The sequence below is a fragment of the Rhamphochromis sp. 'chilingali' genome (genome assembly GCF_963969265.1).
Source record: "Rhamphochromis sp. 'chilingali' genome assembly, chromosome: 18".
Classification (NCBI taxonomy): Eukaryota; Metazoa; Chordata; class Actinopteri; order Cichliformes; family Cichlidae; genus Rhamphochromis; species Rhamphochromis sp. 'chilingali'.
The window spans coordinates 25,655,654-25,680,092 of NC_137945.1; the positions used below are offsets into that span (position 1 = coordinate 25,655,654).

Sequence of the window (24,439 nt, forward strand, 5' to 3'; positions counted from 1 at the left end):
GTGGCTACAACTGTAGCTGCCTCCACCAGTGTGTGAATGTGAGAGTGAATGAATAGTGGCATTGTAAAGCGCTTTGGGTGCCTTGGAAAGCGCTATATAAATCCAATCCATTATTATTATTATTATTATTATCAAATCAACAAAATATTAAAGAATCATTAAATATGTGGAATAGTTCATTCTTTCCTTTTTTCATCAGTGGTTTACACACTGGCTTGCAGGCAAAATGTCACTGGTTCGATTGCAACCGGAGATACAAATCAGGGTTGTGCCTGGAAGGGCATCTGGTATAAAACTCTGCCGTATCAAAAGATGCTGAGCTATCAGGTGTGGTGACCCCTTGTGACAAGGGAGCAACTGAAAGTGAAACACTGTTTTGCTTTGTCTTTGTGTAAAGTGTCCTTGAGTGTTTTGAAAGGCGCTTAATAAAATGTATTATTATTATTATTATTATTAATGTTTTGTATAGAATCATAACAAAATGTGAAAAGTTCAAAAGACTATGCGGCTGTTTAGCTGTGCCTGTCCGTCTGCCATCAGCTGAGAGAGATGCCGGTCAACTCTCTGGAGAAGCCGTGGACGGTAGACCCCTCTGAGGTGGCAGAGCGGCGGGATCTTAGGGACAGTCGCCTGGTGTTCAGCATCGATCCACGCGGCTGTGAAGATGTAGACGACACGCTGTCTGTACACAAGCTCCCCAACAGAAGGCTGGAGCTGGGAGTTCACATTGCTGATGTCACTCACTTTGTCAAAGAGGGTTCGCTCACAGACTTGGAGGCACGTTCAAGGTGAGGAACTGGTTGGAGTGGTTGGGTAGAGTAGGTGGGATATAAAAGGATAAAAGAAAATTACAGCATCTTGCATAAGTGTTCAGAGGAACTTTCAGAAGTACAAAGAGGCAAGAAAGTTGTTGCCTGAATTAATGTTGCATCAGCAGCATGCCTTGTAGCGCAATTATAAATAACACAGAGGGCCACCTTAAATAAGGCTCGTGTCTGATGTGAAGCATTAAGCCTTAAATGTCTATCATTTAATCACATGTAGAAGGACTTCACAGGGTCCATGATGGCTTTGAAAGTATCACTGGCACCAGGAATTGAACCAATGGTCAGCACATTGTTGGTTCAATCCCTGATGCCTTCGGGCTTCATGTTAAAGTCACCTTGCACAAAATACTTAACCCCCAAATTTCCCTGGATGCATCCGTTAGTGTGAGTGTGCATGTGAGAGAAAATGCTTAAAGGTATAGACTAACGCGCTGTATGAATATGTGTGCGAATGGACGAATGCTGGTCGTGCTAAAAGGTGGTTGGGGTTCTCACAGTAGAGAACTGCTACACACAGAACACAGTGGTCCATGTTGTTACGAAGAACTTGTGCTCATTTTGAGTACGATGCCATTAACAGGACAGGGGAATGTTTCCGCTGTGGGAAAGCCTGAGTGATTTTCACTGTGGCCTTCATAAACATATATTACTACGGGACATGGCAGCCATACTTGTACACAACATTCAACCAGAAGGTCATGCAGCAAAAAAAGGAAAAATGAGTCCGCTTCCAACTAAATTAGTTTTATTCTACTGAGTGGTAGAAGTAAAGAACAGTGTGTCACACATCATTTGTTTTCAGATCCCCTTTGTACAGTTACGGGTGTCAGGAAAACACCGGAGGTCACATGATGGCATGTGACCTTGAGTACCTGATGTTAATGGTTTGTCTATAATTGGCTTTCAGTGCATCTTATTAATAAAGAGGATGATGATACAAGACAGTTGAACCACAGTAATAGAACAAGAAGATATTCATCTGTGTTTATGTCCAGATATATGCACATGTTCTGATTTATTTATTTATTTTGTGCTGTATTGTACAAATGAATAAAACTGAGTTTAAAATATCTGCAGTAAATGAAGTGAAGGTCGGGGCTGCAAAAGTAATGCTTGCACTTGATCTCCACAAATTTTCCTTCCTGGGAACATGCAGCGATGACACCATGTGACAGGGAAGCAGCCCAAAAAAATTTGTGTCACAGCTGAACGGCCGACAAATCTGCAGCAAATGCATTCTGCTGTCATCTCGGTGTAATCTCGCTATAATCCAAAATCTCTACGGAATTCTTTCAGCACCTTGTTGAGTCTTGGAAGTGAAGAAAGGAGTGTTCAGAAGGCAGAAGTGTCTAACCCAGTGCTAATAAAATGTATCTGATAAAGTGTAGTCTGCAGATAAATTAGTAAGAAGGTCCATGAAGTGCATGTCGTTTTTTAAAGGCAGCAGCAGCAGCAGCAGCAGCATGTACAGAAGATGATTGAGAGCCGAGTGAGGAGAGAAACTCCGTGTAGACTGTTAACAACGTGCACTTATAAAATAATACTGAAATCTTACTATATATTTTTTATGTTGTGATTTTTAATGTAGTTTTGGTCCTCTGCTTTCTCTCTGACTTACTCTAAAATTCCATTTTACATTTCATAGCTGTCCACAAAGCAGCGTGCAGATCACCCACCTGTCCAGCTCGCCTCCACACTTTAAAGAAGTAAATTAAAATCTCATGATTGTGGTTTGAAGCCTTAAATTCTATTTCAGAAAATGGGGAATATTTATTAAATCATAAGAAAAACATTTTGCTTATTTATTTCATCCTTCCTGACTTATTAATAAACAGAAGGATGAAAATGACAAAGGTGGAACAAACTCTGAATATTTAGTACTTATTTTCAAATTATGTCTCACTTTTGATTAGAAAGAAGATGATAAAGCTGCTGCTTTGATCTCATTGCCTTTTTATATTTATTATGTCACTTCTTAAGGGCTACAACCTACTACCTGGCAGACCGCAGGTACGACATGCTGCCTGCTATTCTCAGCGCAGACCTTTGCTCACTGCTGGGAGGTGCTGACAGGTTAGTAGACTTCCCATCACACGTTTCATTTTCATATGCTTAAAATGCATGCTAGTTGTGTAACTGACACTTTCAAATTCAGGTATGCAATGAGCGTGCTTTGGGAGCTTGACGCAGAATCCCTTGAAGTCCAAGAGGTCTGGTATGGTCGTACACTCATCCGCTCCTCCTATCAGCTCCACTACGAGCTGGCTCAGGCGCTCCTCAACGGAGAACAGGTTGAGGTAGCGGAACTGGCCAACCTGGGTCCTCAGGAAAAGGGTTCTAAGCTAGCTCAACTCACTGAGGCACTTGAGATGCTCACACATGTAGCCAGACATCTTCGGGCAAAGAGGGACAGAGGAGGAGCGCTGGAGCTGGAAGGAGTGGAGGTATGATTGGTTTCTTGTATCTTCATAGAGTATTTTGTGTGTTTTGGTAATGTGTGTACTTAACAGTAAGACTATATAAATAAAGACTGCAAACATTTAAGGTTCATGTTCTTAATTGAAAGCGTAAGCATGTTATAGCTGAGTGTCTAACCCTAACACATCGTCATTACTGACGTCTAACATACGACACAAAATGATTCAATGAATCTGAAGTGAATCAAACAAAGTAAACCGTGCACATAGCTTCAGTGGAGAGAAATCCATTCTGCACATTAAAAACTGGAACCACTATCTTTCTCGCACATTTCAGCTGCAGAAGATTCTCCCTTCTAAGCTTCTGTCTAAGTGAAAGTTTGACTTAACCTCTGTGTTTGGTCATTTTGTCAGATGACATCATGGTTAGAAAATTCAGTATCAGTCACCCCGAAACACTTCATACAGCCGAGGGGAGGAAATCAGGTCAAAAGACACCTGTGGAAAAGGGCCAGGGATTAATGATAACTAATGATTAAATGGAGATTGGTCTATAAACATGTAGTCAGTGATAATGATGACAAAGAGGTGATGATGATGTTCGGCGTCATCATGAGAATCCCCCAGCTGCCACGGTCTATTGCAGCATAACTAAGGGAGGATTCAGGGTCACCTGGTCCAGCCCTAACTATATGCTTTAGCAAAAAGGAAAGTTTGAAGCCTAATCTTAAAAGTAGAGATAGTGTCTGTCTCCTGAATCCAAACTGGAAGCTGGTTCCACAGAAGAGGGGCCTGAAAACTGAAGGCTCTGCCTCCCATTCTACTTTTAAATACTCTAGGAACAACAAGTAGGCCTGCAGAGCGAGAGCGAAGTGCTCTAATAGGGTGATATGGTACTACAAGGTCATTAAGATAAGATGGGGCCTGATTATTTAAGACCTTGTATGTGAGGAGCAGGATTTTGAATTCTGGATTTAACAGGAAGCCAATGAAGGGAATCTGCTCTCTCTTTCTAGTCCCTGTCAGGACTCTTGCTGCAGCATTTTGGATCAGCTGAAGGCTTTTCAGCGAGTTTTTTGGACATCCTGATAATAATGAATTACAGTCGTCCAGCCTGGAAGTAATAAATGCATGAACTAGTTTTTCAGCGTCACTCTGAGACAGGATATTTCTAACTTTAGAGATGTTGCACAAATGGAAGAACGCAGTCTTACATATTTGTTTAATATGTGCATTGAAGGACATGTCCTGGTCAAACATGACTCCAAGGTTCCTCACAGCGTTACTGGAGGCCAAGGTAATGCCATCCAGAGTAAGAATCTGCTTAGATACCATATTTCTAACATGTTCAGGACTCAGTACAATAACTGAATGAATTTAGACGCAGGAGTCTTCCAGGTCTTTATGTTTAGTTTGGTTTTTTGCTGTGTTATTTACAGAATTACAGATGGATACCATATATTTCTTTTCATCGATAATAAATTATAGTACGGTCTAATAGAGACGTTATTTTTAAAATCAGGCGTCTAAGCAGAACACGTTCCTCAGCAGAAAACATTTTATCAGAAAGTCATTTCAGTGAGAATATTGGAATAAAGAAACCAAGCACTCCACTGTGAAACCACTGACAGTTTTCACATTAGATCACAGCCATTTATCTACAGCGGCTGGTCGGCCATCTGTTAAAACCTCATATGGACAATTCCTGTTGTTCTATAAGATGCTCTCTAATAGGATGTCTTGGATTTATTTATTATTCAGTTATTGCATTCCTGTTATGGCTGTACGCACACAGAATATTGATATGAAGTAAAAATGATTCTCTCGGGTTGCTTCTGGGATAGTGGAAAAACCAATATATTTCTAAAAGTGTGTTTAATGATTGAGCTGCCACCCAAAAATCAAGTTCTTATCTTGACAAAGCTGGATTATTGACCGCTGGTGAAACATCTGTTGTCCTGAAGGATAAGGACAACAGATGTTTCATCTTGATCTATTATATAAAACGGCCAAAACTGTGTTCAAATCCAAACTTTCTGGCTTCTTTTGGTTCCTGCTGAAGTACTTTGGGTCCCCTCAGTTCATCCTTAGTCTGAGAAAAGTTTTGTTCTCTCTTTAAGGCACATTTCCTTTGAGCTAACTTAAACTCTGATTGGCTGTCCACTATAAACAAAAAGCATGAACAGCAGATCGGTGGAGTTTCTGTGCCCATGAGCAGAGCTGTGTGCCTGTTAGGGATATGTGTTCTTACTGGTATGATAGAGAGCTGAACGTAGGAAAGACAGTAGACTGTTTTCAGGTTGAGATTCATTCACATTTGGTTCTCCGTGCAGCATTTGTTCCGGTGGAATGGTGCATGTTCAACTGAGTTAAAGTAAACTGTAGTAAAATGTGGCCCACTGATGCATTTTCATATTCTTTTTCATTGAAGTCACGTTAGAAGCATTTTCCCTTTTCAGGTGGGTGCCCAGCTGGATGAGGAGAGGAACATTACGGCCCTGGTCCCTCGTCAGCCCCTGGAGGTCCATGAGACCGTGGCAGAGTGCATGATTTACGCCAACCACTGGGTGGCCCGCAAGATCCAGGAAGCTTTCCCCAACCAGGCCCTTCTAAGGTGTCACCCACCACCACAACAGGAGCTATTCAACCAGCTGGTGGACACTGCAAAGGCCAAAGGTTTCACCATTGACACCAGGTAATGTTTTTGACTGTTCAGTATAGAAACTGAGGAAATGCATATTGTAGTCCAACGCACATCATGTTCAGACACACAAGTGTGTGAACCTGAAATGTTTGATAACACGGGGACACACTCAGGTGTCACATGAGCAGTCAGACAAGAAGAAGACATGTTCCTTCAGCTCAGGTTGAGGTTGAAGCCAAATATGCTTCCAAACCAAAGACTAGAACATATGATGAAGCATATCTTGCCTTTGGCTTCAGCTTCACAACAGCTGTCGTGGCAAGGTCGGTCTCCCCGACAGAATTAGTTTCCCCTGCGTCGGGAGCACACGCTGGGCTGTCCAAATCACGGACAAACAGGATCCCACATTCTTGATTTTCAGTTCACAAACACTTCTTATAACGACTAACTACTCCTGAAACTTTGGAGGTTTTAGCTCTTTACACAGTAAAGTTACAGGATAAATATAATTATCAGGCAAAATGTCCTTCGTTTGTTAAAATAATCCCGTCTGATACCACGAGAGGACAATAAATATTTCATTTTCTGTTGTAACCCTTAAACTGAATGGTAATGTAACGACACTCAGGTTTCACTTTTTTACAAAACTAAAACATCACTACTTCCACGTCTGACTGTTTGTAATGGAGGCGGCGTAACCTGGATCCACACTCCGTGCCCAGCGAACGCTCGCCACGCAGGGGGAACACATGCTGTCGGCGATGCCGACCTCGGCACAACGCTGATCCTGCCGCAGTTTGTTCCCCGGTTCAAATCCCGGACAAACAGGATCCCACAGCTGTTTATGCTTTTAAACCCGTTTTGCACAGAGAGCAGTGTTGAATATTCTCACACGGGAACAAAACAAACAACTCAAATAATTAAAGATGGTTTGTTTTTCTGTTTTTTAAAAGAGGCAGTGATTTATTTAATTACAACCTGTAATCTATTACAGTTAACTTTTATTTGTTTAACTGTTTACAAAAGGTCTGAGGATCTGAGGCGTGGAATGAACTGCAATGGAGTTTGAAAACAAAATATGAATGTGCGGTTGCAGGATTGTGGTGGGGGGGGGGGGGTTAAACCAACAGCAGAACCGGTCCCAGGACAAGAGACATGGTGATGCAAGTAGCTTTGTGTCACTGACTGCTGAGATGAGAGGCCTCACTCATCCCTGGTTTCTGGCTCTGTTCCTTCAGGTCCAACAAGGCTTTAGCTGCCTCACTGGACCGAGCTGTGGACCCACAGGACCCCTTGGTGAACAGGTTGTTCAGAATGATGGCCACCACTGCTATGTCACAGGCTCTGTACTTCTCCACTGGTGCTCATCCTCAAGACCAATACTACCATTATGGTACGATACCGCTGCACAGCTTTTATTGGCTGCACTAGAGTTTCAGTGTGACTGTGGGTCAGTCCATCCATCACACGTCTGCACACACTTGTCCAACGTCTGTTGTTTGTGAAGAATTATTCGACTGAGAACTAGAAAGAAGGCTAACGTGCTGATATTTGCTTCGTTGTCGTAGGTCTGGCTCTGGATCGCTACACACACTTTACCTCACCCATCCGTCGGTACGCAGACATTGTCGTGCACCGCCTTCTTACCGCAGCCCTGCACATGCAGAGGGGCGTTGTATCTGGTAAAGCACCAGCCAGTAACAAAGAAGTGGAGGAAATGGCTCACCATGTCAACAGCAAGAACAGGGTCAGGGGTGTTTTATTGTTTGTGTTTTTCAATGATTCACCTCTTACTCTATTAACAGAAGCTGTGCTGACGTCTGTGTTTCATTTGCAGGCAGCACAGGCAGCCCAAATGCGATCCACAGCACTGTTTCAGTGTCTGTTTTTCAGAGAACGAGACCCTCAGACAGACCCGTGCTGTGTGGCTGACGCTGTTGTCTACTCCATTCGAGACAACGGTGTCTTGGTGTTTATCCCAGAGTAAGAACCTTCAGTCCTGTGTTTTGTTCTGCAGTCTTCTTCTTTTCCTTTGTTTAATGGAGCTGTACAGCAGCTCACAGACGGCCAACCACTCGTGTATTTTTAATAGACGAATTCAAAGTTTATGACAATGAATGAATTTGTTGGAAGATGTAATTGCACGCTAATCAATGTATATTTAACAGTATACACGCTAGTTTTATTTTCTCTTAAAAAACCTCAAAATGAGTTTTAAATTGTATAAATTTACTAAACTAATTCCTTAAACATTTATTGTGAGCAGGGAAAATCGGCTAAAACCCCGAATCTTTTCTCTACCAGGCTTTAAATAAGTTAATTGCATTGCTGAAGTTGAGTCTGTGGGGAGGGACGGTGCTTTGGAGCCAGCCTTGTGTTTGTGGCACTTCTACGTTAGCTTAGCTAACCTCTGGAGGTTGCTGCTTGTTTATTGCAAGGAAAGTGTAATTTAATAACATCAGTGTTCTCCATGCTTGTGGTGTTACAGGGATATGCAATATTAACAGTTTATTAAAATGTAACCTGTGGTCATTTTGAGAAGGCTGTAGAATCCATGTAATGATTAAAATCACAGGGCGCAAAGCAGGTTGAGTAATATCACTGAGTAAGTAAGGCTGCCTCTGACCACAGCCATGTTGTTCACAGGTATGGTGTGAGGGGGCCTGTGTATCTGAAGAACAAAGAGGGCCTGGTGGTGGTAGCGGGACAGGACGGCAGCTGTGATTGGCAGGGTGGCACTGTGCGAAAATACCCGGACCGCATTACCACCACCTCCAGCTGTGGCACCTCCACCTTCAAACTGTTTGACCACATCACCGTAAGTCACAGAAAACGCTAATCAATCATTTTAGAAGGTTTCCAGCAATGCAGCGCCTAAAGGCGACGATTCCAAATATATATGCATGAGTGTATATGAATCACAGGTTCATACGACTACTGGATCTTTTGTGGTCCAACATTAAGAGACGTTTTATGATCTTGTTGTGATAAAGTGTTGTGTGGTTGCTGCTTTGTTAGCTAATCTCAAGGTAACAAAACATCAGTAAGATGAATGAGACGAAAATGATTCCTGAAAATAAATCATTTAAAGTTATTCAGTTTATTGTTTTTAAATATTATATGAAAACAAAAACATAAGTGGGGGGGGGGGGGGGGGGGGGGAGGCTCTCCTCCAAGACAAGAAATGCAATGCTTCCAGTTTGTGGCGTTTCTACACAAACCTTTTTGTAAAGGGAGATAAAAAATGACAGTGGGCGGTAATTGTTTTCACATAAACGCCTTTAAACGCTGCACGGTCGCACTCTCTCTCTCGCACTCGATAAATGATCCATTGTTGCTCTGCACACGTTTGTTACCACAAACGTCGCATGCACTTATGTCATTGTCATAAGAGACACTCTTGCAAACAAACTCACGGTTTAGTAACACAGTAGAGCAGCGTGTTTACGGGACAGTAAAAGTAATCTAATTACCTTTTTTGCAACAGTAATCCCTTACTTTACTCGTTACTTGAAAAAAGTAATCTAATTATGCATTGCTGCCCATCACTGGCGTCAAGTTATATTAAGTTCAGGCATGTTACACACGATGATTGTGAGGAATAAGTGCATGTGATTTAAGCAAAAAGAGCAGGAAACATTACCCTAAGGTTAGCTAACAAAAAGAAACTGAAGTAACGGTGTGTTATTCTCACATCTTTGGCTTTAAGACATGAAAAAGTGACAGAGTACTGCTGCTTCCACTGTTATCAACATCTTTTCTTTCTTTCATGGACTTATCCTGGGGTCATAAATGTCAAAGGGCAAAGGCAATGCTAACAACATAGCTTACTGATGGATGATGATGGATGACACATGTGGCCAAAACAAGATAGAAAGAAACATTAGCCCAAACACAAGTTGTCCACCACAGCATTGACTGCTGTCAAGCTATGATCATATCAAACAAAGAGATGATGATGATATTCAACAAACAAATCAACAAAACAACAACCTCACTGTGACACTTGACCGAGGTCACAGTGTTAATGAATGTTTTTCTCCCCCTCTGCTCCAGTCTCCACGTCGTGTGAATGTTAGAAAGCACAGTAAAGAAAGTTCGTGTACGGATGGATGAACGTTTGTTACATTGGATACGTGTGTGTAACATACGTATCCAATTTATCCTATTTATGAACAAAATTGTGGCACAGTCGGAAACTTCTCCACTCTACACCACTGTCTACTTAGCTGTGACGCTGCGCACAGTGCTGAGAGGACTGCTGTTATATATTACGTCACAAACCTTAAGTGGGCCTGTCTTTGCATAGCATTCCATTAGACTATTTTCAGTAGGTGCCATTACTGTGTAGTGATCGAACTGAGGAATACTGTGACTTACGTTCTCTGCTCTCTTCAGGTTCGTATTTCTGTCCACTCTTCAACTTGCCACGCTGACCGTCTAAACCTCGAGGTCATCAGCAACAAGCCTCACCACAGTGCCAAGTCCCAGCAGCCCAGCCCTCAGGGCCGCAGTCAGCTGGTCAAAGAGGTGGTGCGTCAGAATGAAGAGGCGCTGGCTCAGGAGAAGACAGCCCGGCGCCCCAAACTCTCCAAAGAGGAAAGAGAGTTTCGTCAGAGCAAAACTCCCAGTCTGTACTCTATTCTGGAAGAAATCAGAGAGTTGGCTCTGATGGATCTGGAAAGGGCTTCACGCCTCCCGGCAACAACAGCATAGAAACGCTGTAGCCCAGCTTTACCTCCAAGCAGACACTTGTGAGAACTGCACGCTGTGCGCTAACAGAACGGTGATCATTGAAGATCACTCGTGCTGAGTCATCCAGGTCATTCTTGTAGCTCCAGATTGTGTGTGGACAAACCACACGAGTGTGTGAAGTCACAGGAAAGCAAACACAATATTAAGTAAAAACATGTCCCGCCATCTTTTTAGAAACCAGAGTCAAACCGAATCAGTGGATACGTTTTGTAAAAGTTAGTTTTTAAAATCACATCAAGTTAAACTTAGTTGTAAGGAGGATAGGGAACGTGTTAATGCCAGTGAAGTGTCAGCAGTTACTTTGACAAGACCTAGTACTCACTGCAAATGTGGTTCAATCCTGCAGGAAACTAGTCAACTGCAGCAGGTTAAAGAAGTCTGGTAACAAAAGGCTTTTCTCTCAGCACCAGTGATCTCAATATCTCACTGGTGGGATCAATGTCTTGTGTAAATTAAATGTCTTGTGTTATAGAACCATTTTTGGTGAGTTCACACATATTGTACTACCTGTGACCACTTCATACAAAACCCAGCACGAGTATTGTTCTGGAGATGATAAAACGTCCACTCGTCCATTTTCTTCTGCACGTCCTGGAATCTGTCCCAGCTGTCATAGGGTGAGAGGCAGGATACGCCCTGGACAGGTCACCGGACTGATAAAACTTCATGTCACTCATTAGCAGACTTTAAAATAAACCCGTAGAGTAATGAAATACACCTGAGGTTGGTTGTGTTGGAAGTGATGTATAAAACTAGGATGTATTTATCTTATAGTTTGTATATCAAGAGCCTGTATAGAAGACACCAACACCAAGGACATTTTTATTGTTTGAACTGGTAAATAATCAGAAGCGTTTTTTGGTTTGTGGATTTTAAGATCGTTTTCTAGAACTACCAACAGAAATATGAACTGTACATAACTATTTCAATATGTGTGCAGTGGCCTGTAATTAAAAATGGTGTTTTCATTAGCGCAGATGGAGCCACTTCATCGTGTTGCGTTTCATGTCCCTGCAGTAGCTTAAGAAAGAACTGTTCATAATTGAACGAGCACTTAATGCTTGGAAGAGGGTGATGGTCAGTTGACAGCTCACATACTACACACACACAGAGGCCTTTTATAGAAACATGTTTGCAACCAAAATTCTGCCAATAGTGAAACTGGAGAAAGAAGATGCATCAGAGCAGGAACTGTGGATCAGTTCAAATATTTTTCTGTAACAGATACCAACACATGGTAAATACGTTTAGGATTTGGACTTTTAAAAATAAGAAAAACATTTATTTCCATTGATTATAAATGTCTTTGCTAACCCAAAGCTGACGTCACAGTAGGAACATGTGCTCAAGATATAAACCACCAGAAATGCACAACATTACTCGAATGAGCAGGCACGAACATTGGGAAACCTTTAAATCTGCTCACTGCCAAAGCTTTTCAGCAGAAACTGCTGCACGTGAACTTTAATCCCCCTCTACACAGTCGTTGCTGAGCTGTTGCTCAGGGCTGAGGCCGGTCTCAGCCTCAGCGGGCTCAGAGTCTTTGGGGGGAAGCGGGCTGGTTTGTTGCGTGGAGGTGTTGTTGGAAGGCTCGAGGTCAGGATCTTCTACAGTTTCATCTCCATCAGTAGAACCTTTGATGACATTTGGTGAGGATGCAGCTGGAGGTTTGTCTCCTAACATGTCAGCAGTCTGAGAGGCTGAAGGGCCTGAAAGGGTTGAGAATTAGAAACAGTGATGGTTTCAGTCAACACAGACACACTCAGTCTACTACGATTTATAAAAGACAGGCAAAGCTGAGATAATGAAAAATGAAACTGTAAACTGCAGGGTTCAAACTCATTGTTCAGGGTCAAATTTAAGCACTTTAAGCACTTTCAAGGTCCATTATCAAGCTTTTCCAGCACATTACCAAAAAAACAGTTTGCATGTTCCACTTTGCATCACCTCAGTAAGACCATGTAAAAATTAAAACAAATCGTCTTAGGTTGACTTAAATGTTCTTTGTTCCTCTTTTGTTAAAACAGAGAAAAATGCACCACACAAAAATACTGAAAAAGGAAATGGTTGTCTTATATGCATATAGTGCACAAACTCAAAAAACTCATTTCTCTCAAAAATGCAGATGTGCAAATGTGAACAAATCAACTTGTTAGAGATGCTCATCTCCACTTGGAAAAAACAACCACACAAAAGAAGAAATCTGCACAAATGAACAAGTCTGCTCATCAGATATTGATGCTTCTTTCCTACGTGACACAACAACAGGAGACAGATGTTTGGTACTTTAACTAGTTAAGCACCCACACCACCAAAAATGGGGGAAAAGAGAGGAGATCACATTTAATCGGTTATAACACGAGGTCAGAAATATAAGTGCAGACATGAGTGTCCACAGAAGCCTCTGAATCTCAGCTGTAAACCATTTCTACAAACACCAAACAGTTAAAAGAGCAGTTACATCACCATGAATCTGTGGACAGGTAACATCCATATTTTGATTTATGATTTTCTGGAGTTAAATGTGACCCAAAGTATATTTTATAGCATATAAGCTATAAAATACTTTTAAAAATTAGGTGAGGGAAATAATCATTTTTTTCTATGTTTGAGTCCCAGTAACTTTGACATAGTAACATCTGCAGTAATATTTACCCCTCTGATGACAGCTCACAAGCGTTAGCTTTATTTTGATACCAAGACTGTTTACACAGAGTTTGTAATTGCAGAGAAATACTCCATTTATTTTGGCCTCTTCATTTTCGAGCAGGAAGCTCAGAAAAGCCCTGGGGGCCTAACAGGTCAAAGTTCATTCCCAATAAAACTAACTGTGAGATGTTTGACTACATTGCTCTCTGGATTATTGTTACAGTCCTAAATGATCAGCTTTAAAGTGTTTGTGCTAATAACACCATGTACAGTAAGACAGGCATGGAGAACAGCACTGACGGGAGGCTTTGAACAGATGACACACTCAGTTCAATTCAACATATAAGACTTTAAAAACGCACAAACATCGACCTAAAATCTATTTATTCAGTCCATCACCTGTCATAGAATTATGTCAAATAATAATGTATTGTTCATCTCCCTTAAATAAACAGGCAGCCTTAAAGTATGAAACATTCATTCATTAAAACACTAAAATGTGTCTGTCGTCTCCGTGGCTGATAGAGCCCCACAGGCATCAATGTGAGCTTAAAGCCATTTATAATTTTTAAATGGTTTAATGTGTCGGTGCTCACGATAAACACATTTTGAATGAAAGCCAGGGAACTTCAGCAGCACAAGAAATGGCTTCTTTGTGCCCACATGCATCAGTCCCTCTTTTTACCAGTTTTTCTTTAAGGCTTAAGTTGGCTAGTTAAGTGTCGGACTAACGATTAAAGCTTTCACTTGAGTGAAGTCACTAATATTACTGCTACTGCTAAGTAATGTTAGCCAAGTTTAAAGCACACTGCATAAATCACCATGCCATAACTAACTGCTGTGCTAGCACTGCCGTACTCTATCACACTCAGTGCATTTCAATCATTTCTCCAGATAGTTTGATAGCTAGCAAAATAATAATCATAGTTTTAAACATTAGCCTGTGTTATGTACACATACTCGAAATTATTTACTGTCATGTGACTCAAGAGTACAAATTCCTTCAGTGTCGTTTTCCATCGAACACTCATTAAAACAGCACGAACCCTGAAACTGCTTATTAAAATAATATGTATGTAAATAATAGTATGTTGCATTATAAAAAATTAAGCTTTTGACTGCCCTCCAGAGTTCACGTTAACTTCAGATCTCTGGAAGCTACACTACCCGAACGATGTCAGCTGTTTAGTTTCTATACTGGACAGAAAAAAAAAAAGGGGGGGGGGGTGGATTGGCTCCTCTTAAGGAGGACTAATGACTAAAATGTGAAAGTTTAAAGTCGATGAGTAAATCATGCTCGGGTAATACAATGGAAACGGTCTCATATCACCATCTAGTGTTATAAACTGTAAACACATTTTTATGGGTGAAGGCTCATAATAGAGACCGATCAACAGGTCATTTTCTTTTCTATGGGTCTCATTTAAATCACATTACATCATTTCTGCGGTAAATGAGGACCCTGAAGAACGATTTAATGTCACTGTTAAAGATTTGTAGACAATAGATCGCAGACAGCTGGCTCCGCTTTAACTAAAGAGGAAGTAAAAACAGTTTGGATCACAAGTGTAAGGCAAAAACAAAAATACTACGCCTAATTGAAGCTGACATCAGACAGGCAGTAAAGAAATCAATGTTTTCTACATGCTTTGCCTCTTATTACCAAACTCCACACTAATGTGAGGAATCTCTGGTGGTTTGGACGAACTGTGCAATACGGGAACTCGTCACTCGACCTTCAGGGTTTCTGGTGGATATATACACTAGATCCACTTCACTATATTGTAAGGAGTATTCACTCACCACCCATCATCCAAATCATTGAATTCAGGTGATCCAGTAACTTCCACAGCTGTATAGAATCAAGCACCTAGGCATGCAGACTGCTGCTACTAAGTGGAAGTGTTTGGGAACGACAGCAACTCAGCCATCAAGTGGTGGATCACGTAAAATCCCAGAGTGGGGGTCAGTGGATACTGAGGCGCACAGAGGTTGCTAATTTTCTGTGGAGTCCATCGCTCCAAACTTCACGTGGTCTCCAGATTAGCTAAAGAACAGTGCACAGAGAGCTTCGTGGAATCCATTTCCATGGCCGAGCAGCTGTAGTCCAAGCCTTACATCACAGAGTGCAACGCAAAGCAATGGGACACAGCGGTGTAAAGCACGCCGCCACTGGACTCTAGAACAGGAGAGATGCAGTCTATGGAGCGACGGATCACAGTTCTCAATCTGGAAAGCCGATAGACAAGTCAACTTAGCAGTTGCCAGGACAACAGAGCTCCAGGTTTGGTGGCAGGGGGATTTCGGTGCGGGGTTGTTTTTCAGAAGTTGGGCTCAGTCTCTTCGTTCCAGTGAAAGGAACTCTTAATGCTTCAGCATGCAAAGACATTTTGGCTCCCGACTTTAAGGGAACAGTTTGGGGATGGCTTCTTCCTGTTCCAGCATGACTGGGCACCAGTGCACAAAGCAAGGTCCACAAAGACATGAACTCTGGCATGGGAGTCCTGACCAGAACACCACTGGGATGAATGAGAGCAGAGACTTGGAGCCAGGCCTTCAACATCAGTGTCTGACCTTACAAATGGTCATAAACTCCCATAAACACTCCCAGAAGAGTTGAAGCTGATATAGCTGCACAGGCGGACGTCGTGAATGGGATGTCACTCGAGTTCATATGAGTGTGGGGGCAGATGAGCAAACACTTTTGGCAATATACTGTACATTCAATGTTTTGCTTTTTGTATTTTCATATAAAGTTAATACACCAATGAAGCTAGATGATCCTTATGAACCTTCGCTGGATGTTTTGTAGCAGAATCATTAATTATTTCTGTTATATTGTGTCCCAGCTGTATGATACATTTTTGCCATTCTTACCAATTTGCTGCTGGCGTGCGCGCCTCTTTTCCAGGGCCCGCTGTCTGTTCAGCTCAATACGTTTCTGCTGCTCTTCGGTCAGAGAGGGAGTAGGTGGGGGAGCGAGGGCTTCGGCAATCTGCCCTTGGGGAGCATTAATAAAACTCTCTCTGCTGAACAGATCAGGATCCCCAAATGTTTCCAGTTCACGTTGTACCTCTTCGTCACCAGCACCTGAACACAATTTCAAGCAGTGCTGATAATTAAGTCCTGTGGAATATGGCAAGTATTTCCTATGTGCACCTGCAGGTGTGAATCCACCGTAGGGCTGTTCGATACAACGATATATACAAAAACGTCTATTTCATTTTACGCTATCGTTTGTTTCGTGGTGTCGCAAAATAAACTGTTTACGGCAATATTTCTTCATGGTTCTGATGTCACTGTAGTAAAGTTCTCTCTTTCTCTTATATATAACCACACTACGGACGGACAAGCGCCTGTTTTTATGCGTTGTCGTTAGCAACAACGACGGTAAAACCATCGCGTGTCCGCTTGTTTATGTTCCACATAAACCTTTCAGAATAAAGCTCAAGATCCTGTTGAGGCTTTTCAAAATAAACGGAATCACGTGAAAGAGCAGAGTGTTTACGGATGAGAAGTAAAACAGAGCCGCCAGGTGCTAAAAAATAAACCTTAGACTCAAACGTTAGAACAGGCTTTCCCCCGCAGCACGCCGTGTAATAAATACTCACAAAGAAAACGGCGCCGTTACAACTTCTGTCTAAAAATGTGTCGTTTCATGCATCGGTTAAAACACTCGACTCCAGCTACATGACGCGCAGCTGGAAACACTTCACGCAAGTCGAGATTCACAGAATTGACAGAAAATGTTACATTTCTGTGATTTATATCGTTATCGGACGATAGAATTCTTATATCGGGAGATGAGACTTTGGTCATATCTCACAGCCCTAGTCCACCGTATCCCCATCAGTAATGATTTTTCTTCTTACCATCTGTACTTGTAAAATCTTCATGTGTCAGGGGCATGTCCAGTCGTATTCGTTTAAGACATGTCTATAGAAGAATGAGTAAAAAATTACAAATTTTGAACATTAGGAATCCCACACACTTGCAGGAAATATTCTACTGCTTCCTCTCACCTGCACTTCCTTTTTGCTGCCGAGCCTTTCCACTTTGTCAATAAAATCTTCAAATTGCAATTTGGGGTACAACCTGTGGGCCCAGTTCTCCATCTTCTGCATCAGCAGCCGCAGGTCTGCAGCCTAATGGGGCAAACATCAAAAACAGCGAGTAGTGATATGAAAGAGGGCTGTGTGTGATAGGACGCTTCTTCTTCCCACTAAAAAATGACTTCCAGTCATTGGAACAAAAGACATCTTAATTTGGTAAACCAACCTCTGGTTCCCCTCACTCATTTTTGACCACGACAGAAAGGGCAACTTTTGACCTTTTAGTCTCAAACCAAATTTAGGACATCTAATTAAAAGCTGACAGGCCAAACAGATTTAGCTCAAAAACCAATGTTCATTCACATCTGGTAATTGGTGGGACAGATGTTATCATATCCTACCTCGTGTCCTTTGCCTTTGAACTGGATATTGTCAAAGAGAGTGCCCAGAGCTGGAAGCCCTCGATCTGATATCAGCCTGGGAAAAAATATTAAGACTAAGTTAAACCATTAATGGATTACAAGCAGGGTTAGCAGCACATCCAGGCGTATTTGGCTTATCCAATTCAGGATCGTGGATGGCTGAAGCCCATCCCAGCAGCCAGGTCGCCAGCCTGTCACAGGGCCAACACAGACAGACCCTCTGAATGGAAATGTCAGTGCCTTCAGATGTACCATGTTCAGAAGGCAGTAGCTTGTTGGGGGGGGGGGTAGGGTGTTTGGTTTTCTTTTCCTACCTGTTTGTACATAAGGCAGTATAATGAGAAATAGTCAAATTTCTCCATCTAAAAATAAAAAATAAAAAATTGCTATATATATATATATATATATATATATATATATATATATATATATATATATATATATATATATATATATATATTATAGCAAAGTTGCAATTAATTTGAATATTTTATCAAATGAAAATCTATGTTTTTCTTTAATACAGCTTGCAAGTTTTATCCTAAGTATAATCGACGTTCTTACTTAAAAGCTTATTTAACATCCTTTGATTTAGTATAACTTAGTTCTGTCCAGGAACATTGTGAACAGAACAGTAACAGAGGAGTGCCACTGGGACACCCACTGGGAGACTACTGGCAACGAGCCTGACTTATGGTTGGCAATACTAACCAGGTTCACACTATAGGTGTACAGAGACTGGAAACATCTTTCTCACACACATCCAGGGATGTCTCCAACGCTCTGACAATTTTCAGTCTGGGAATTTTGCCCATCCAAATGATGAAAACAACAATGGTATTAGAGTCTTTCTTCTTTAAATGACTGGCAGAGTGAAGCTGCACCATCATCACACAGATGCAGTCATTTGTACCCGCCGCTAAAGCGTAAGAAGACGCTGCAGTACTCTGCGAAACGACAGGTGTCGCCACTCAGATAATATCACATCACTTTTTTTGTGCAAAGTTCTTTCCACAAACTTACGTTTTCAAACATTTGCAACAACTCTGTGTGTCAGTGTGTCTCTGAGCCTCTGTGCACGATTATTAGTGAAACGGTGATAAAAACCAGTGCAGTCACAGACTCGTGTTCAACCTGGCTGCAACACTGACAGTCTGCACACGTCAATCAATGATTTTGGCCTCCTTGTGTCCCAGCTCACACAAGATGACATCAAATTCCTATTTAAATGCGCATTTTAATGCATTTCAACCCTCTGTCGTGATATAAATGTCTTTGCTACCTGTGGGAGTCCAGCTTGGGTTGGGGTCTCTTCACGCCTCTCCTTTTAGCAGTAGGGACATCAGCCAGCTGTGATACCTCACCTTCATCTCCTGCATTGAAAACACATGACAACAGGATGTGTTTCTAACTCATTCTGTTGGCAGCGTGGCAAACTTCAAGCTTATCTTTAAATCCAGACAAATTATAGACTGGAGGTTACAGAAGAAATGTGCTGGTTTGAACAGTATCTGATAGGTTTCATTTGCTCACACAAACAAAAACATGTGTGTTGTTATTGTTAGAAACATCCAGTCTCAGAGAGATGCTGAAAAACCAGTTCATGCATTTGTTAATTCTAGGCTGAACTAACAAATTCATTATTATCAAGCTGTTCCAAAAAGCTTTGTGGAAGGACTATGAGAGGTTGTATTTCTCCCACATTAGCCTTTTTTCCTGAATCTTATTTTTCTATGATTCTTCATTAAACCATGAATTTAAAATACAAAGTTCTGAATCATCACATCTTAAAGACCTCATAGTAATCCTGTAAGAGCACAGCAGCATCTACCATCTGCAAAAGGGTCTCCTTCCTCCTGGCCTCCCCGGCCTGGGGAGTGTGGTGGTGGGAGTGGGGGGAAAGCTTCATCCTCTATGCCGTCATAGTCAGGAATGTGCTGCGGGCTATTTTCCTGTGGGTCAACCATGGTGAGTCGGTCCTGGAGACAAAGTAAAAGACGTGTGAGCCCCAGTCGTCAACAGCATCAGCATTAAGTTACATGAATTTAACTGCAAGTTGAAAAAATGACATTTATTTCTGTAAGAGTAATTCTTTACTGTGTTACAACATCAACATGAAAACCTAAAAAAAACTGGCATTTACTTTTTTCTTTTTTTACATCAACAGGAGGAGCTGTACAGACACTCATCCCACCTGGAATTATACCCCAAATTCAGAAATGTACTATTATGATACATTAATGGTCCATTATGTTTGTTTCACAGTTATATACATAATACAATTTATAGATTTGTATATATTTACATTCTATCAGGGATGAACTGGTTGTGAACCTTTGGGCTGATAATGACATTTAAAAGTTACAATTTGGATGAATTATTACTGCGATACTTCTTTTGGACTCTGTAGTACCACAGAAATATCATTAAAGTAACAGGTTTGTTTTAAAGTCTTTCAGCTGTTCCGTAAGCATCATCGTCATCATCATTTATATAGCACTTTAAAAACACACCTGGCAGACCGAAGTGCTGCACAATACAAATGTAGTAATAAAATAGCAAAAAACAAACATAGCAATAAAGTAAACTCTTGAGCCAAAATGATGTGACACAACTAGGGCTGCCACAAACGATTATTTTGATAGTCGACTAGTCACCGATTATTTATGCGATTAGTCGACTAATCAGATCATCATCCACTGGACGTAAAACTATAGCTTATTGCACCATGCAGCATATGCTCTTATATAACTATCATTAGCTTACAGCTTTAAGCTTTTAAGGTGCTAACTAAAAATAAAGACAAGATGATAGTTTATTCAATTTTAATGAAATTTGCAGATTGTTTCGGTGAAGTTTAATAAACTCCTTGCTATCTAAAATATAACAGGACAACGGAGTATATTCTCCAGCATCTCACACTTCTGATAATCAGCTGTCTGCTTGACGTTTATTCAGCTGTGTAAAAACTATAACTTTAATCTCAGACAAACCGATTTACTCAGGAACAAATAAAATACTAAAAAAAAAAAAAGCCAAACAACAACATTTTTAATTTATCTAAGTGACTCATATATATTTAACCTGAGTAGCGAAAGACGGCGGTGGGTTTGAAAACAATTTGCCTGGAGTCCGGTGTTCTCACCGTGCTAGTGACCTAGCCCCCGGCTAGCTATCGAGCTAGTGGGTAACAGACGTCTCTGAAAACGTCGGAGCGCTTTTGAAAATATGTGGTGTCCTGATAAACTGAGCCGATATTTGAGGTTTACACAGCTACATTCTCGGCTGAAAATATGTTAAACGTTTATTTTGTGACCCAGAAAGAATAATAAGAGTAATATTAAAACTAACTAGCTGCCGCCATTGTTGGAAACTGAGCTGGGCCGCGCTATGAATTCTGGGACACAGCTGCTTCTTCTTCTTCTTCTTCTTCTTCTTCTTCGGGGTTTAACGGCAGCTGGCATCCTTGTACATGCAGTGCTGCCATCTTCTGTTTCAGTCCGTTATTACACTCTTAAATCCTGCTACTTATTCCTGCGTCTTTTGGGATCTTACAAAGCTTCAAACGACGCGTCGACTTTTAAATCAGTCGTCGACGATTTTGATAGTCGACGTAATCGTGACTAGTCGACAAATCGTGGCAGCCCTAGACACAACACAGACACAAAAGGAAATCTTCTACATTGTTTTGCTGTTCACACAAGTTCTAATGCTACCCTTTGTTTCTGGAAGGAGACGATTTTCTGTCCAGTATTAAAGTTCAAAGAACAGGGTATCCGTCTCCAGTGGGCTGCTAAACAAGTTTACCAGAAAAATCAGACCCACGGTCATGTTGTGTCACTTTGAGTGATTAGTCAGCAGCAATAACAGGGAATGACAAACTGACAGACTTTGGATATAAAACAAACAATTTAAACATTTAGAAGTTAAACATCTTCTCGGATTCCTTTTGCTGCACATGTCTATGTATGTATTTGCTGTACAGTGTCATTTGTTTGGAACATTAATCTTGATGTATACATAAACATTTGATTTAAAAAACGTGTTTAAAAATGAACACTGACACAATTAAACACAACACTGGTGCACGGTGACTGCAAACAGAAGCAGCTGCTTGTATCCTCCTGTGCACGGATCCGTGCTCTCTGTTTATTAATAAAAGCCAAACTTCATTAATGGTAAGTGACAGAGATCTGATGAGTTCTTGCTGGTTTGTATCCACAGGAGGATACAAGTAAAATCCTCTGCAGGTTAGTGCAGGATAAGCAGGCAAGTTTACTGTAATGTGATGGATTTAAGTAAAGAACAGTGTGTGACTGGTGCACAGTGACTGTGGTGCTCATGTCAGAGTTAGATTACATCAAGTGTAGCAGAGATTAACTTAAACTTAAGCTCATGATGCTGACATTCATTCACTGAGCTCCACCCACATACCAACAGTTTAGTGTATAATATAAAGACAGTGTACTGTCAGTGTAGAGAAAGGAAATCAGCCAGGACAACTCATGAAACATCTGCAGACATCTGGATGAATTCACAGAGAGCAGCAGGTCAGCTGATCACAGCCTGTACATTAAAAAAATCTACTGGAGCTCTCAATAGAAATGATTGTGAGCTGTGACCCTTTTCCCCACACTGAGCCACTACAGCTGATGTTAGGGTTGAATCCTGCTGAATCCCACTTTAACATCTTCCTGCTCATTTTGATGTTTAGAGGCAACGTCACCGTCTAAGATGTAGGCATTGTATACATTGTATACATTATTTCTACATTACATTAATATTGCACAAGGTTCATTTAGTTTAGCATAAAATATACATATCAGTACTTCAGCTTTTAATGGAGTATTTCTTAACACTAGTATCTGTCACCTTCTGTGTTGAGCTCATTGTTTTCTCTGCAGTGGCTGAGCTGAGTCCAAGTAGCTGAAATTTCCTCTGCTGCTCCGTCAGACTCTTCTCCTCCTCCTGATCAGCTGGGACACAAAACAGAACTTTGTTAAGCTCCACACTGCACTGAAGAGTCAAAGTGTCTCATATGTTCATCTGAGAACACACAGAACACATTTTAGCTTCCTTGGGTGGACAACTTGTTTGAAACAAACACAAAAGGTTTGAGCACCGATACCAAATTCAGCAGTATGGCACACCAGTACCAGGAGAGCAATTCCTCTTTAAAATATGCCCTGGCCAAGAAAAAACCCGACAATATACGTGTGCCGTGAGAAATGATAGATAGATAGATAGATAGATAGATAGATAGATAGATAGATAGATAGATAGATAGATAGATAGATAGATAAAATTTATTTCAAACATGCAAATATAATTGAAATAACAACAGAAAAAAATAAAAATAACAAAACTTAAAAATCATCAAGTTTTCATGTAAATATCTATGTCTACAGAATGTGTGTGCTCGAAAAGGAGTAGGGTGAAGTTTTCTTGTTCCTACCCCCTTATTTCAAATTTCATTGCTTACAAATCCATATCCAGGATTCAACATTATTTGATCATATATTTAACTATGTACAAGTCTAACACATTGAACATACACAAATAAAACCATTTTCAGCACGTAAACCAGAACAACAACAAACTACATTTTTTACATAAACTAATCACTCTGTTTATAACAGCCGCTTAATCTCTGAGTTTATTTTCTATCTATGTGACGAAAACCTTAATGAACACTTAAGGTTGGGTTACTCAGGCCTTGATTTATAAAAAATGAGGACACAATGAGACAACTCAGTCACTGAGAGGAAGATTTCCTATATTCATGCAATTTATTATTTTTTGAACAGTCGTGTGAATTTTTGTATTGATGTACTTGTCTTGATTTCATCTGTATATCCGAGTGGGTGTAGAAATCTGAGCCATCATCTGAGTAAGCCTCATCACAACTTTGCGCTGATAAAGGCAGCTGTGTTTTAGCCTGGAACACATTTATTTTTACATTTCTCATAAATGTATTTCATTATAGCACTTTTACCGCCAACATGTTGGGTCTTTTGGAGCCGGAAGTGACCTTATATGGAAGAAGGGTGGCGCTAGCTAGCTTAGCTAGCAAGCTGCATTCATAAGCTGTGCAGGTGCCACAGAGATGCTAAGTAGCCTTAATAACAGACTAATAAAACAACACAAACTCTGATTACAATGAGCTCATTTAAAAGCTTTCTTCTAATAAATTCTTTTCTTCTCTGTGTTTCACAACCTTTTGGTGATATCTTTCTGTGAATTAGTTTAAAGCAGCTTGAGTCAATTTAGTCAGATTTTTTTTTCCAACTTGTTCACAAAAACTTGAGAAGAGACACCGAGGAGAGCAACAGAAAGCCTCATTCAGGAGCTAAACTCAAGATTAACTAGACTCGGATTAATATTAGCTCGGTGCTTACCTTTAAGTGTTAAATCAGTCTTGACAATAATCGGAGAGAAAAACGCCATAAAGCGGGAACTCGGCTTCTTCTTCTTCTGCTCTTGTATTTTTTGGCGGTTAAAGCTTTAAGGCGCATTACCGCCACCTGCTGGACTGGACTTTTCATGTCCCAAACATCATCAATTGGGCATAAATTTGTTGGAGTTTCTGTTAATAAAAAAGATGGAATTCAAGGATCTTGTTATTTGGTTTGTTCGTTTTCACCATTTACTCTACAATTTTCTGCCAGTGTAT

General features: G+C 40.9%; 2 protein-coding genes across 3 annotated transcripts; one reads left to right on the plus strand and one right to left on the minus strand.

The window, feature by feature from the left end:
- Positions 1-522: 522 nt before the first annotated feature.
- LOC308385536 (DIS3-like exonuclease 1) lies at positions 523-11,756 on the plus strand. The gene is made up of 9 exons (XM_080864516.1): positions 523-788; positions 2,808-2,900; positions 2,983-3,271; positions 5,704-5,939; positions 7,127-7,281; positions 7,457-7,635; positions 7,726-7,871; positions 8,535-8,706; positions 10,287-11,756. Exons 1-9 carry the CDS (start codon positions 550-552, stop codon positions 10,602-10,604), a joined length of 1,827 nt encoding a protein of 608 aa, XP_080720642.1. The 5' UTR covers positions 523-549; the 3' UTR covers positions 10,605-11,756.
- A 140-nt stretch (positions 11,757-11,896) lies between these two features.
- Positions 11,897-24,229, minus strand: LOC308385537 (TIMELESS-interacting protein-like). 2 transcript variants are annotated; one of them, XM_080864517.1, is made up of 9 exons: positions 24,165-24,229; positions 22,639-22,742; positions 19,598-19,745; positions 19,049-19,139; positions 17,746-17,821; positions 17,315-17,437; positions 17,165-17,228; positions 16,170-16,382; positions 11,897-12,352 (listed from the first exon to the last, which is right to left on the minus strand). In XM_080864517.1, the coding sequence occupies exons 1-9, from the start codon at positions 24,211-24,213 to the stop codon at positions 12,108-12,110; spliced, it is 1,113 nt and encodes a 370-aa protein (XP_080720643.1). In that variant the 5' UTR covers positions 24,214-24,229; the 3' UTR covers positions 11,897-12,107. The 2 variants fall into 2 exon arrangements, with proteins under 2 accessions (XP_080720643.1, XP_080720644.1); XM_080864518.1 differs by lacking the exons at positions 22,639-22,742; positions 24,165-24,229 and adding an exon at positions 20,912-21,288.
- Between the last annotated feature and the right edge of the window lie 210 nt (positions 24,230-24,439).

Excerpts from the sequence above, each read along its gene's own strand:
- LOC308385537 (XM_080864517.1), bottom strand. The coding sequence starts at position 24,213 with ATGGCGTTTTTCTCTCCGATTATTGTCAAGACTGATTTAACACTTAAA. Across the intron at positions 17,438-17,745 it reads TCAAAGGCAAAGGACACGAG|GCTGCAGACCTGCGGCTGCT; the intron begins GTAGGATATGAT and ends TTGCCCCATTAG. Across the intron at positions 16,383-17,164 it reads AGATTTTACAAGTACAGATG|GTGCTGGTGACGAAGAGGTA; the intron begins GTAAGAAGAAAA and ends AATTGTGTTCAG.
- LOC308385536 (XM_080864516.1), top strand. The coding sequence starts at position 550 with ATGCCGGTCAACTCTCTGGAGAAGCCGTGGACGGTAGACCCCTCTGAG. Across the intron at positions 7,636-7,725 it reads ATGTCAACAGCAAGAACAGG|GCAGCACAGGCAGCCCAAAT; the intron begins GTCAGGGGTGTT and ends TTTCATTTGCAG. Across the intron at positions 8,707-10,286 it reads AACTGTTTGACCACATCACC|GTTCGTATTTCTGTCCACTC; the intron begins GTAAGTCACAGA and ends TGCTCTCTTCAG.